This window comes from Chelmon rostratus, chromosome 3 (genome assembly GCF_017976325.1).
Source record: "Chelmon rostratus isolate fCheRos1 chromosome 3, fCheRos1.pri, whole genome shotgun sequence".
Taxonomy (NCBI): Eukaryota; Metazoa; Chordata; class Actinopteri; order Chaetodontiformes; family Chaetodontidae; genus Chelmon; species Chelmon rostratus.
In genome coordinates, this window is record NC_055660.1 from 3574762 (window position 1) to 3590510 (window position 15749).

The 15749-nt window shown below is 42.8% G+C and overlaps 1 protein-coding gene across 2 annotated transcripts in view; it reads left to right on the top strand.

Annotated features, from left to right (window-relative positions):
- The window catches only part of LOC121604007 (hedgehog interacting protein), a 33719-nt gene extending 18842 nt beyond the window's left edge, over positions 1-14877 (top strand). For both annotated transcript variants that reach the window (XM_041933378.1, XM_041933379.1), the window contains exons 5-13: positions 245-396; positions 1749-1922; positions 2047-2190; positions 2395-2513; positions 4266-4389; positions 5215-5360; positions 6526-6607; positions 13767-13915; positions 14158-14877. In XM_041933378.1, coding sequence (XP_041789312.1) covers positions 245-396; positions 1749-1922; positions 2047-2190; positions 2395-2513; positions 4266-4389; positions 5215-5360; positions 6526-6607; positions 13767-13915; positions 14158-14354 — 1287 coding nt within the window. In that variant the 3' untranslated portion in view covers positions 14355-14877. The remainder of the gene's footprint in view (positions 1-244; positions 397-1748; positions 1923-2046; positions 2191-2394; positions 2514-4265; positions 4390-5214; positions 5361-6525; positions 6608-13766; positions 13916-14157) is intronic.
- Positions 14878-15749: the final 872 nt, after the last annotated feature.

The window sequence follows — 15749 nt, forward strand, 5'->3', positions numbered from 1 at the left end:
AGAGAGAATGGGCGAATAGCAGGGGTGTGAAAGGGAATGTGATGGATAAATAAAAAAGGGGGATTAGAGAGGTTGAAGAATTAAAGGAGGTGGGGGGATGATGGGTGTGTAGGGGTTGCATGTAGTGGTCTTGGTGATGATGAAGATGACCGAGGGGGGTGATTCCAACCCCACACAGCCGAGCAGAAGCCAAGGAGGGACATAATTAACTCCTGGATCTTTTGTGTTTCTCATCTGACTGCAGGGTAGAGATGAAAGGGGCCTGCTAAGCCTGGTATTCCACCCCAATTACAAGAAGAATGGCAAGCTCTACGTCTCCTACACCACCAACCAAGAGCGCTGGGCCATCGGACCACACGACCACATTCTCCGTGTGGTTGAGTACACCGTCTCAAGGTAATGGGAGAAGTGTGTGCCAAATCTACCTTAAATATGGGTGGTTCACTGCCTGACAGCCTCACAATCTACACAACGTTAAACTGACTCATCTATCACCTATTTAGGATTAATATAGCCTGGACATACATTTTTAATTTAGCCATAAACATTTCAAGGCATCCTTATTGAAAAACACAGGAGAGTTTATAATATCACAGTTGGCGAAAAGTCCCACAATCTGCTTTTCAGTGCACGTTTTCACTTCGTTGTTTTTATCTAATCATTCAAATGGTGAAATTTGGATAAATGTTAAGCTTTTCAAATGGAATAATGACGAAAGTCTGAGAACATGATGAAACTGGATGTTGTGAAAAAGTCCTGATCACGCAAGGATGAGGAAGTCATTATAATATCAGCTACTCCAATCCAACAGCATTGATTCGACCATGGCAACAAAAGTAAATACAAAAGCACAAAAAAGGGCACACAGCAATACAGTTTGTGAAGGTGCAACTGTCAAAATCAAGGATGTAGAATGTTGGTCAGTCGTCCCACCTAACTAACATTCAGTGTGCACAGTTTTGCTGAATGTGTGATGGGCGTTCATTTGCAGCATCCTTAATCACACACCTGCGGTGAAGAAAACAATCTACCCTCATGAACGTCTTTAAGTGTAACATTTTAATTTGCATAATCACAGTTGTATGTTTGACGTAATGATCTAATCTCAATTATAGTCTTGGCACGCAGTCTAGGTGACTGCAGCGTATAGTCCTTAATTTGAGGGTCCCATAGAGAAGTGACAGTTAAAGTATTTGATGGTTGTGTAAGAGAGTCGTTTTTTTTTCTCTGGCAAGCTGCTTTTTAAAAATTGCAGGACTACCCAAAATAACACATTATGAAATATTTGTTGCTGATACTGTGAAGCCAAATCCTCACTTTGCAGTCGAAATTGTGCAACATTTTGAAGCCTGTGTTACATCTCCACCCACTGTCTTTGCCTTAATGCGACAATGCGTTAGATTTAGACTAAACGTCTCCAGACAACTAACTATTTAAAGTCATTTAATGTTGAATTTTGTTTGGTGTGTCATGTCAGCGTTTTCCGTGCCTTGGTATCATTTTACCCACCAACAGGACTAAAGTGCTTAGAGACAATCAGAGCGCGTACTCGCTTCTATAATCATGTCTTATGCAGCATATTTCAAAACATTACCAAGACCCTAATACAGTGTATGCTTTTGAATATTTACGTGACATTCTGTGAAAGCATATAGATAAAGAAATGTTATAAATATTAGTCATTTAGTAGTGTAGCAACCATAATTTTCTCACTCGGTGACAGAAAGCCGTGTTATGTTTTTCCTCAGGAAAAACCCGAACCAGGTGGACACCCGGACCGTGCGGGTGCTGATGGAAGTGGCAGAGCTGCACAGGAAGCACCTGGGCGGTCAACTTCTGTTCAGCCCTGACGGCCTGTTGCACATCATCCTGGGAGATGGCATGATCACCCTGGATGACATGGAGGAGATGGATGGACTCAGGTGAGATCCGAGTTCTAAGAATCGTAGAATAAAATATCGACTGCTGGTGTTTGTCCCAAAGATTGAATCCTTTCCTAGCTCCTGCCATCGTGAAGGTATATTTTGTTTGTGTGTTTGAATGCAGTGATTTCACAGGGTCCGTCCTGAGGGTCGATGTGGACACAGACTGCTGCATGTCACCTTACTCCATACCGCGGAACAACCCTTACTTCAACAGCACCAATCAGCCACCTGAAATCTTTGCCCATGGATTACATGATCCAGGCAGGTGAGTGAAATATTTCATGAGAAACTTCAGCAACATGACACTGAAGATCCACTGCTCAGCACTGCAACTGGTTCAAACTTTTACAGCTTTTTGCTGTTTTATTACTGCTGTTTTTAGGAAGGAGTTTCATAAAGTCAGACTGTTCTTGTGTCGAGGCATTGCTTCTGTTTCTCATGTACTCTTCCCTGGTATTCTCTGCTCTAGGTGTGCAGTGGATCGGCTTCAGTCTGACAATGGGAGTTTCTTGATCCTCTGTACAGATGCCAGCGGCAAAAACGCATCAGCAGGAAGGATACTGGAGATTACTAAGGGTAAAGATTATGGTGAGTTACAGTTTCCATGAGATTTTCCAAAAATGTTTAAAATATTGACCTTTTTAAAGTTTGGACGGAGTTCATGATTTTGCAACGTTAATATAGCTCATGACGAAAATAAAAGAGTGCAACCTTTGCTTGAGTTTTGTTTGATGGCATTACGTCGGGAGAAAGAAATGAAAGTACCCTAACCTCCTGGATAACCTTTCATATTTTTTTCTGCTGAAAGTTTCATCTGTTTTTACGAATGTCTTTCATTTTGTAAGAACACAGTGTTTTGGCAACAAGTTCAGAAAACACACCGGGTTGAGAGCGGAGACAGTGAAGGTTAAATGTAAAAATGATGTGATCTAGAAAGATTCCTCCCTTGTAGAGTGTGGATCTGCCAAGGGAATGTGAGATTGTGTCCACAAGTAAGATTTAAAGCTGTCAACAACAATAGCTGTCTAGATGATGGTTTAGCATTGTTGAAACCACAGCTGAGAGGAGCCTAGTTCTTCTCACATTGAGAAAATAATCAATAACAGCAACGCCTTGACAATGCTCAGCTTTCTTCTCTTCACAAAAAAGCAAATTACTGCTATTTGTTCCAAATTGAATTGGGCTGGTTATCTTTGCCACAATGAGCGATGCTCTGGCAACCCGAAGTAGTCCTTCAACCTTTTATCTCTCACTCCGATTCAAAGTGCCAGTTTCTGTCACAGACCACCACTCACCTGGCTCGATGCCTGATTTAGCCAGTTTACCCAAACTCTAAAGGGACTGCAGTTGGGAAATGAGCACACCAAGTCTTGGATCATAAATTTTTAAAGGCAGCAAACCTCCATTCATATTTCCCTTTGCCAAGACTGTAATCCAGAAAACATGCCATTTTGCCTCAACATCACACTTCTGAATAAAAGATTAAAACGTTCTCTTCCAGTTTTTGATAAAGACATATTAAAGTCTAATTTGGCTGCCAAGGAAGAAGTCAAATATATTACCATCCAATTTAAATCAAGACTCATTCTTTGCTCTTTTTCTTATTGAAGCGGGTTTCCCTAATAGGAACCACACAACCATTCTGTCTGAAAGACAAGATTAAGCGAACATCTTTCTGATTCCAACATAAACAAAACAGCACTTACAATTACAACCCCAATTCCAAGATAGTTGGGACGCTGTGTAAAATATAAATAAAAAGAATGTGATCATTCGCTAATCCTTTTTGACATTTACTCAACTGAAAACAGTACAAAGACGATATAATTAATGTTTTATCTCATTAACTTTATTTTTGTAAATATCTGCTTACTCTGAATTTCAAACATGTTGTGACAGGAGCAACTAAAGACTGGGAAAGATGTGGAATGCTCCAAAAACACCTGTTTGGATCATTCCACAGGTAAACAGGTTGATTGGTAACAGGTGATAGTATCATGATTGGGTATGAAAGGGGCATCATTGAAAGGCTCAGTCATTCACAAGCCAGGATGGAGCGAGGTTCAACACTTTGTGAACACGTGATTGGATAAAGGAGTTTAGGGGGGGTTCAGGAACACTTCAGCAAACTGTTGTCAGTAAACACTTTATTTATGTTTTACACCGAGTGTATTATGGGCACAAATTCTAAGAATTCATTTAGTAAATCGGTAGATTATAACCACTGAAGCATGCAGATTGATGAATATTATTATAGATAGATTAGATTAGACAATCATAGATTGTCTCTGGCAGGCAGCAGTGTTTAAACTACATCTTTGCCTCTTTGTGCCTCCCTAGAAAATGAGCCTTCCGTCTATGACCTGCAGTCCAGTGGAGGAGCACCACCTGTGGGGGGCTTCATCTACAGGGGCTGCCAATCTAGAAGACTCTATGGGAGTTATGTGTTTGGGGATAAAAATGGGTAAGCATGACTGACTGTTGAAACAGCACTGATGAATAATCAAAGTAAAAAGTTGAGTTGCTGCATGTTGTGAAATCTCGATTGACTCCCTGCATACTTGATGACAGCTTTATTTTAAAGACACAGTGGCTTTATCCCATCGGCGTTCGTGTAAACTTGTTTTATGTGTAATCAGAAACATCTGCAGTCTCATATAGATCAACATATATCTTCCCTCTCCTCTCACACTGAAAATCTGTCCCTTGCATCAGCACGCGCCAAAGTAAACACAAAGCTCCATCCACGTGGGGGGAAAACAAGTTTTATGTTACTGTCACCACCACGGCACGGCCCATTCAGTGTAAATGGAGATTAGACATCCTGCTCTGCGTTGTTCACACTCTTCTTTGGTTTGTAATTTATCCTACTTTGCTGATGTCAAACACTGACGCTTGAGTAAACAAAGGAAGTAAATAGCGGCGGGGAAGTACACTATCAGGAGTTGGCACCGTGTTTAAAACAATGTGTGGTCGGTTAATTCTGTGCCTCATTACAATTTGAGGGCACACTGTTGTGGCTAAGTGAAGGCTCCGGCGTGATGTTTGTTTTGAAACTAAAAGCCGAGGTCTTAAATAACACCATGTGAGACGTGGGGTGAAAAAGGAAGATGGGTCAATGAACCATGTTGTTGCTGTGTTTTGCCTCGTGCTGCTGCAAATGAACTGCATTATGTTTCTCAGTTGTACAGCGATTCATAAATGTGCACAGTGTCACCTAACAGTGAGATAAACTGACAAATTGATGGCTGTAGTAATCCACCTAATCTGTGTGTTTTGTTTGTCTCAGTAACCTGCGGATCCTGCAGAAGTCGACACCGTCAGCGTCAGCTGGTGGTGAGCAGTGGCTGGAGAAAGCTCTGTGTCTGGGCTCGGCTGGCTCCTGTGGATCTATGCTTGTTGGGCACATCTTGGGTTTTGGAGAGGATGAACTAGGTTAGTGGGGCAATGATGAGAAACCCACACTGTCATGCACATTCTCCATCTCTTCTCAGTCTTTCAGTCTCGCTCTCCTTTCTCATCCTTTGTTTTGCTCTTCCCCCCAAATCTGCATGAGTGGCAGCTATGTGTCAACACATTTTCTGAAGTCAAATGGCTGATGTCAAAACTGTGGAAAAATCCTGGCTGAGAGTTATTTTGTTGTATATTTATCAATGCTACATACGTACATGGAATTTTCCAGTAGGTGATTTAAAAGGTGCTTGTGATGTTTTGCAGTAACACGGTAATGCAAAAAAACCCGACTGAAAATCTGGGAAAATAATACCCCTCTTACTCTCCCTCTATGGAACATTCCCAACAGGATATTAAATAGTGCGTACTTCCTTCTGGATTAATTGTCATTTCCATAAGATAGCAGTGAAACTCCAAAGACCCACTTATGAGCTGTGTATTGGGCCACCTACAAGGCGATGTTTTGCATGGGTGGAGAGATGTGTTACTATTCACCTGGGGGACCGCAGCATAAAGATAAGGTAGGGTGAGCTGAGGTGAGCAGGCTAATATGATACAGAACATTTTTACCCGTTGGACCCCCACCAGACACTCGCAGAATTATTAGCTGTCAGCTCTGGTGTTTCTGATTAAAATGAAGACATGATGTGGATCACTCACACAGCCATCAGAAATGTTTGATCCCAGTTCTTGCCAGGTCTTGGAGTTATTATTTGTCGAGGTATTTAAAGATTCCTGCATTTGATCATGATTTGCAAGTGGTGCAAGAATCATGGAAGGGGGGTGGGCTTGTGTCCCGAAGTATGGGCCCCGACAGACACATGTTTACAATTTGTCCCCTTATGGAATTTTCTCGCGGGCTCGTTCCTCATTAAATTATCCGCCTGGTTCCCAGTCATGAGTATCCAATTGTCCCATTAAACTCTTTCTTAAAGTCATTTGGCAAGTGCGCCAATGCAGAAGCTTCAGCTACACTCGTTGTCCTCATCTCCTCATGTGCCTCCTCTCGTCCTCTTGTCTCCTCTCCTCATTTTTCTAGCGTGGATGGCAGAAAAGTGTAATTATTGGGACATATGCTGCACATTAAAAGTATGTAATGCAATTAAATGCTGATGGCCCATTTCATGTGACTGTTCCTCTTTTGCAGGTGAAGTCTACATACTGGCAAGCAGTAAAAGCATGGCGCAGTCTCACAGTGGGAAACTCTACAAGCTGGTAGACCCCAAAAGGTACAATCATGAAGTGCATGTTCTTTTTCTCAGGGGATGGTTTGTTTCTCATTTGGAAAGGGGCCATACTCTTTCAGCCATCATATGTTTGTAGACTGTGGTGGTACACTCAGTTCAATAAGTGAGTGATCCCGCAGTACTTATACATGTCGTCTAATGAGACAAACTAGCACACCATCTCTAATTCCATGCTGGTTTTTGTATTGTTTTAAGACAAACCCACATATAGAATATCATGCAAGATCCAAGACTCGTGAAACCATGGATCTATAGTTAACCACATTTTACTGCAGTGACGTCTTTTCTTGCTCATTTTTTTTCCTACACTTTCACTACTTAATACACTCACAAAACAAATCTCTAGGACCAGGACTTTTGTGTCACATGACCGCCTGCCTTGGCCAAAACAAATGCTGAGCAGTAACTGGAGAATAAGCACAAAATTTCAAAATGTTGGCGTGTCTAGTTGATTAGCTGGCTGTGATCACCTTAGTAACTGCTGCCTGCTGGTTATTCTCAGAGCATTTGACAGCAGGGTTTATTCTGCTGAGTGTAAGGAACGCACAAAGGCACCTGTTGTCAAGCACAGAGACCTCTACACATTTTATTTATGCACATGTAGAAACACACACACGTTCGTGCATATAAAGTAGTGCACATTTTTTTCATCATTATGTGGACGGAGCTCAACAAAGCTCCAGCACGCACACAAACACACACACACACACACACACATCAACTTCACTGTGAGTGGTTCAATCCAGTCTATTTCCGTGCAGTCTAATGCTTAATTAGTTGATTTTAAACAACTGGAATGTGTGGGGAACATGCGCGTGAGTGCAACTTCATAATTCAAATGTGTGTACGTGTCACTGTGTCATAATCCTTACCATATGCATCACAGTATTAGAAATCGTTCTGATAGTGATGGATCTATAAACTGTTTGTGCAAAGCCAAGTACATGTGAAAAACATTTGTCACTCAAGATGAGAAAATATGCGGACAGGGCATGAATTCATCCCGCACGAGACAGGAGGGATGTATAAGCATTTACATGTGATATATCACCCCGGCAGTAAGGAAATCGCTGCAAACGTAAGCAGATAAGCAGACTATGTATTTCAAACTGATTGCATATTAAGTTTCAAGCTGAACCCACCCCCCCCAAATGCTTTTACCTATCTGCTTATCAGCACTTGTGCAGGAAGTTGAGAGAGAGATCCTGCAGGGTTAGACCCATCTGTTCAGGAAAAGTCACGAGAAAAGTCCCAAATGGATAATATTTCTTCAGGCAAGGTCAGATTTGATTAAGAGAGGCAGATAAAGTTAGAGAAGCAGACTCTGAGAGAGAATTTGCATGCCTCCGAATCACAATAGAAACATATCCGCAGCTGATTATTCCTGGGCGACGACAGTGCCACCCAGGCATTAGCGCAATTAATTACACCACAGATGTTTCAAAGGGGCCCTGGTGGCCAGCTCCGTATTTATGTTTTCTGGCATGGCCGCTGGACGCATTTCTCCCAAAGAACAATTCTTTCCACCGTCAAGTGGACTTGTTTAGTCTGTGCGGACCCTGTGGTGTTGGAGTCTTGACTCCTAATACACTCTGGCTTCGTTATTATGATCCTGTTACAGGGAGGATGGAGAGGGGGTGACAGGGGGAAGTAAATGGAGTAGCTAACGTATCTGACCCTAACGCGTTATCAAGTCTGGTGGTCTTCCCCTCTTTCTTTTCCATACTGCAAGGACATCTGGACCCTAAAACCCTCACATAAAGAGATTTGTTTTAAAGTGTGGCGGTTTTTGTGGTCCGGTATAGCATCTAGTGCAGTGTTTTGATCAACTGTGTGTTTGGGAACATAGAGGGGAAAAGAGGAACTGTTAGGGAGAGCGGTAAAGGCTTACAGGGAAACATCAGCCATAAAATCCCTCAGCAGTGTTTGTGTAAACATGTCCTGGCCAGATGACTTCATTTCTAGGTATTTGTTTGTCAGTTGGAGTACCCCTCCAATAATAAATAGGCCACCATGCATTCTGAAACATGCTGAATGTGTGTGGTGTGAGGGTGTATGTGAGTGTGAGAGAGACAGACAGACACAGGGCAAGACATGGCTTGTTTGTGGTATAGCAGCCAGATAGAAATATTTCCAGTCATATATCTCTCTCTATATGGTGACCAACTGGAGGCTTTTAAACAGACTTCTGAGCTTAGATCCCCTTCACCATAAGTCATGGGAGTGGGCATCCATGCGCGTATATTTTATCTAAGGCAAGAAAAAGGCATTGAGACAAGATATAAAGGAAACACAACACACATAAATAAAAGAGTAAAGTTGTTAATATGTAAATAGTGTCATGTCTGACTGAGACAAATATAATACTGAAAGTTTCTTTATCTTTGTTGCTTATCTTCTTTTGCTTTTCAACAGTCCTACCGTAAATGAGCGAAGCTTTAGCTCTTGAACTGAGTGAAACCTCAGTCCGATTGTGATTAACTCTGCATATATACACACTGTAGGCAGGTATTCATGGTCAAGTTGAGCTACTTCTCAGTCCCACTGAGTCTGCATTTGATAACATAATTATTTATACAGTGGGGGCATTATATTTATGCCAGGAACAAATAATGCTAGAAAAGAAACTAACAAACAAAGATATTATTATACAGCAAAAGACAGGATTTGTTTCAGCCCCTCTGTGTATATACAATACACCACGGGAGTCAAATAGTAAAGTTGCATGTTTATTATATCATAATTCAAAAGGCACGTGCTGCACTCCATCCATGCAGTTGGACAGAATCAGCCTTGCTCTTACAGTCGGTCGTTGGCAACAGCTTAATTGAAACATATAGAGCCAGCCCTCCTGCTGATTTCTGCTGTAGAAAGCAGTTTGCCTCTGTTTACTGTTGCAGCACCTCTCCACAGAGGAGAAGGGAAAGGGAGGACTTTTCACACGTTCAGGTTTTGTCAGCTGCAGGCTGGACTGATTGAATTACAGCGAGGGGAGACCTTAAAAAGACACAGTGAACTTCGAATAGGGTCCTGGGACCTCCTTTATGAACTGCATTAGCCATGGAAGTCACAAATCACTGCATGTACAGCAGAAGGAGACTGCGGGTGCTCGTTTGTGGATATATTTATCTGCATGTGTGCCTCTCTGTGTTTTGTGTGTACAGATATAAGCTGTGTGGGTGGTGGGTACACGCGAACATGCACATCTGTGAGCCTGTGTGAGCGTGTGGTACGCTAGCCCCCAGCACGCTGCAGAAAAAGCCTTTTCTTTATTTTCCTATCCCTCCTAAATCTTCCTGCATCTCTGCTGTGGTCCTCCCCTTGACAAAGCTGCTTGCCAGTCGCACTGAATAGCCCTGGCTCCTACAATACACAGTAAATTTCTTGCACAATTAAAACAAGGAATGAAGCTACAAAAGAAGCCCCCAAACAATGGAGTCGGATGACAAAACAGCAAAAGAGACCACACTGGGCCGTTTGATTAAGCCATTGTTAGGGCGCACAATGTACACCACTCCACAGCCCTTTTCTCACATATACCTCACGTCAATCAAACAGGGTCTGCGAGCCAACAAGCTAAACACACACACACACACACACACACACACACACACTGACAAACATGATAATCAAACCGATCAGGAGCAAATCTGAGGCAGAGCATCCACACTGCTCTGATGGCGCAGACCTGAATGGATGTCAGTGTTAAGATATGTTAATGCTCAGCCTCCCCTGGAGTAAGGACAGAAGGGGAGGCAGTTTTTAGCACAAGACGACACTCTTAACCTGCATTTGTCTTCCTCCTCCCCTGCCTTCAGTATGCCTTCCTCACTTTTCTACTTTGTTTTCATTTTTAGTACGACGTGATCGTCTCTCCCTCTGTCCATGTAGCTACCTCGTGTGTGAGCACTGTCGCCCTTCTCCCACTCCCTCGCTCTCACACATACACCACCCCTCCCAAAGTTGATAAATTCCCACAGTGGCTGTTGACCCAGCTGCCTTTGTCAAGTGGCGCTACCAGCAGGTGCTGTTTTCACAGCCACCCTGGCAGTCGTACAGACTGTTTAGTAGCGCTGCTGACCCCTGCCTGCTATTAACAGTGTTAGCTATAGACCCCCCAATCCTCCAGGGACTCTTACTCTTTCTCTCTCTCCCTCTCTTTCTGTTTGCTTCCCTCCTTCGCTCTTTTTTAACTACATGCAGCCTGCAACAACAAAAGCCAGTGCGGATGGAGTCTGGAGTTGGGTGCTGATGGGAGCATGGGAATCAACCCCCTCCCTGCCCTCCATCCTCCAAATTTAAAGCAACTTTAACGCGCACACACAGTCACAGTATTGTCACTGCCATCAGTCAGCGTGTCTGTCGGAAAACATTTGAAACACAACTAGGAAATAAACCCCTGCACAGGCGGATAAATGCAGTTGTGCTCACACAGCATCGTAGTTATTTTACTTAAAGCTGAGATGTGGATCTAAAACAGTCAATCCTGCAGACCAGGTGAGAACAGGTGAGACTCAGCACACGGATCAACCTCTCCCCACAGCAGAACACTGAAAGCATCAAAAAATGAAGCACAGTTAACTGATTTCAGATTTAATATACAACCTGGTTGCATGTCCTAAACTCTGTTTAGTTTCGGGTTCTGCTGCTGATTGACCATTTGCTCTCCAGCCATGATCGATGAGGTTGGTTCTCTCCTGGAGTCAGCATACAGTATATACAGTAAACACTCACACACACTGACCTCACTGCTCAGGCTGTTCAGCTCTCGCAGCAGCATCAATCCAGTTACCATGCCTGTGTGTGTGTGTGTGTGTGTGTGTGTGTGTGTGTGTGTGTCCTGCAGTGTCCAGCAGAGTGTGTTGCCTCAGTAGCTTTTTACCTCAGTGCAACAGACTGTTTACACATTTATCTCTCTTTCCCTCTCACTCTCTTTCTCTTTCACAAACACACACACAGACAAACATGTGTGTGTGTGTGGGCCAGTGGGCAACAGGCGCTAACAGACGCTTCACATTTGAACTTGATTACGCACTCGGTGTATTATTTCCAGATTTGTAGAGCGTGATATGAAAAAATTCTGTTTCAGCCCATTTGCTGATGTGCGTGTCTGGATGTTTGTCTTAATATGGAATGATCACAATATGTTTCTTTGGTGTTCAGACTTCACGCATATGGTGTGGAGATGTTTGTGTTTGTGTGTGTCTGCATTTTCCAGATCATGTTTATATCTGCGGGAGCCCCGCGTTAACCCTATGTGTTGTTTTGTTCTCCAAGTAGGGAGAATTTAAGGAAAACATGACAAAACAATAAAAGCAGCACACTTGACATGGAATTCGTCCCAGCTGTACAGTTGAAATCCATCTTAGACAGTATATTCCTGAGTGACTCACTTTGAACTGATAATATACAGAAGAAATGCAAGGGAAAGAATCTGCACAGAGACACATACACATAAAACTAGCTCCAGAGGTTAAAAATGTATGCTTTAATGTGCAAACTATCCCACTCAGCTTACATACTGCTGTATCAACAAAAGCCGACAGCCCTGCGTATCATCTGTCATCACAGACAGAACATATTGTGTCTGATTTGTTGATCCTTCTTGTTGTACTCTTCAAAAATAGCTTTACAGTAAACAAATGGCTACAGCTATCACAATACATCACAATGAAGTGTTTAAATGGAACATGTTTCATACAGTACTTCCACAAATCGTAGTATAGTATTACTGTGCACCTCAGCCAGAAAGAGTTGGACGAGGGTTTTGTTTTTGCCCGGCTCCTGCTCTTTGTCCACTCGGCAGGATATTTTTAAAAACTTATGAATGGATTTTGCACGAAACTTTGTGGAAACTGTGATCTGGCAGTAGGAAGCGATGTGTGTCGGCGGGCGTGACTTATCGCTGAAAGGCTCCGACTTCTAAACAGACTCGTTTAACGTGGTTTGCTTAAATACAGACATATGAGGAAGAGAACCACCCATTACTATCCCAATCAAACAACCTGTGGACCGGTCCTGTGCATTTCTCCGCCTGGCACAGCTCAGAACAAATCCAGAGCTGATTAACCGTGTGGTGCAACTGGCCAAAACTCTGACAAGTAGTAATAATTTAAACTAGTCTCACGGCAGGAAATCTTCCAAACACTGAGTTACAGTACAACCACACATCTTTACACCACACTTTGTTTACCTTTGATTCACGTCAAACCCCCCAAAGAGACCAGTTTCAGTGTGTGTGTGTGTGTGGGGGGGGTTCAGGATCCAGTTTCTGTCATTCTGTCATTATTATTGGATGTAAGCTCAATATTTAACCTAATTTAAAATAATGAGGGCGAGATTTAACTTTGCAACTTTAGAGCCAAAGATTTTTTTATTTTTAGTATTAACTCCCTATTAGAAAGCTAGAAAGATAACCACCAGTATTTTGGTCCCTGCTGCAGTTGGGAATTACTGATTTTTTTTCTGTTATTATATCCTAACTACTGGAGTGTATGAGGCTGCCAATATTTAACCCCTTGACGCCTGAATTTATTTAGAATTATGTTTAAAAATTAATTCTTTGTGCTTTTGCTTTCAAATTGATCCTAAATTAAGAGGAGTTTGTTAATTTTTCTGCAGCACATACAATAGATATAAATGTAGGTCGGTTCACCAACTAGAATCGGGTTCAAACAAACAGTATATGTCCACTTTTTTCAGTGCTTAAATGCAGTAAAAACATCTTTTTTATGTATTCAAAATTCATGTATTTCATCAAAACAGCCACAACATTGGCTTACAACCATTACACTGTAACAACAATTAGAACAGGGGTTCTTTCACTTTGACCGTCCGATGAGAAACCAGTGCTTGCAAAAGGTTCCTAGGTTTGTGTTGAATATGCACAAACCGGCATTAGAGGAATGTATGCGCGATTCGGCTGCAATGTGGATTAAAGTGGTATGATGCGAACAATAGGCATTAAGGGGTTAAAATCGTCCTAAACCAGATACTTTCTTAATAAAACTCAAACTTAAGTAACTTCAATTGTGAGATCTGTGACAATATGAAATGAATGCCTAGCCCTGCTCTCTGTAATTTGTTAGCATGCTTGTGGCCCCCACATGTTGACTTTCCCTCCTTCTAACAACTGTTGCAGGCCTCATGCCCCTAAGGAGTGCCAGCGTCAGGTGGAGCCTCCAGAGCTGCTGATGACAGCTTGTTCCAGACACTGTAAGAACGGACACTGCACTCCGACCGGCAAGTGCTGCTGCAGCCCCGGCTGGGAGGGGCCCTTCTGCAGAGTCGGTGAGTGCCTTTTAGTACATTTGCGTGTGGCGCTTTAAGAGTAGAATCATCTGTACAAACATCCATGTGTTTTTCCTCTCCACATGTGTAAACGAGGTTTAGCGACGCTCATGCGCAGTAGGCCTGCCGCAGTTCTTCTTCTGAATCGTCAGAAAGCGATTTGATCTTTTGTGTCATCTTTTCTTACTTTACTTTTGACCTCACTGTTTTCGTCTGCTCTCTCTCTCTCTTTGTGGTCGCAGCCAAATGTGAACCAGCCTGCTGCAACGGAGGAGTGTGCATGGAGCCCAACAAGTGCCTGTGTAAGAGCGGCTACTCTGGGGCCCAGTGCGAGAAGAGCGAGCGGGGTATGCCCAACGACCAGGAGAAAGACGGCATACTGGACCACATCATCGACATGACCTCGTACCTCCTAGACCTGACCAGCTATATCGTATAGGGGTGCGCAGAGGGGGGCTGCTCCCCGCTGTCATCCTCAAGTTGACACAAGTCTACCTACCACCACCAGCAGACTCTAACGAGGTGTCCTTAATATGGCCTCCCGATCTCCCTCACACCCACACAGGCATGCACACACACACACACAAAGATACCCACAGGACCCCCGTCAGACTGCTTTTCATCCTCATCACCAAACTCTTCCTCTTTCGCCTATAAGCTACTTGCTCTTGAGCACCAGGCCTGGCATCCAAGCCGTGTTCACTGACCTGCAGACAGCCGCGAGATGATTGACAAGCATGGCCAAGTCATGGAAGTTCCACTAAGACGTTTCCTCTGTCGTTCAGAAAACACTCGCACACGGCTGACTCCACATGAACAGGAGCTCCACAGGAACAGACCATGTTAACTCAAGACTTTGGATCTCTTCAGGGGTTATCTGTCGCCTTACGCAAGACCCCTCAAAAAATGGAGTTTGAGGCATTTCACTGGCGACAGTTGATTGTTCAGGGGTTGTTTTTTTTTTTAAGGATTCAAAATTGTAAAGAGTGGTGAGGCTCAAGATCCAAGTTGGTGGTCCGTTCAAAACCCAGCAAAATAAATGTCGACACACAGACTTTGAAGGAACACTCTGCACCTCTGCCTGAGAAGAAGACAATGAGAGTCACATAGAGCCTGCAGTGCTTTGTGCTATACTATTCTAAAGGCGCTAATACAAGAGACATGAACCAGGTTGTCTCACTTACGATGTTGTATTAAGTTTGTGGGCACATTGTCATAAAAAGCTATAACAGTATACAGTATGTATACTTTGTTTTGCAGCACTCACTTGCTATCAATGTACAGAATGGATCTAAAACAGAGGACTGTTACCGACACAGAAACAGGAACGACTGAGCGGCGTTTTGTCAAAGCCAGTTTCATACAATCTGAACGGAGTTATCGGCTCCCATGCACTGTATTCATTTTTTATTTTGTTTCATTCACTTTATTATTCAAAATGAATTTGTCATTAAAAGCGCAATGAGAGTAGTTTCACGTTCACACGTGCACACCACACTATCGCAGGTATGGTCTAACAAGCTCCTTTCGTTGCGTCACACACTGAACCTGAACTCAAAACTACAAAGGGAAGAGATAGCGCGGTGATGTATATTTCCAATAGAGCTTACCTAAGTACTACTTAGCATTGCAAAAAAAAAAAAAAAAAAAAATTCTATAGCATTACTATTGTTATCATAGAGGAGGGTTTATTTTTTTAAGCGTAATAATATATGGGAGAGAATGGTGTTTATAGAAAGCAGTTTTACACTAAGCTTGTCAGTTCATGTCATTTCATGTTCTTGTACTTATACATATGCAGCTTTTTCCTCAGTTAAGAAAGACACGTGAGGTG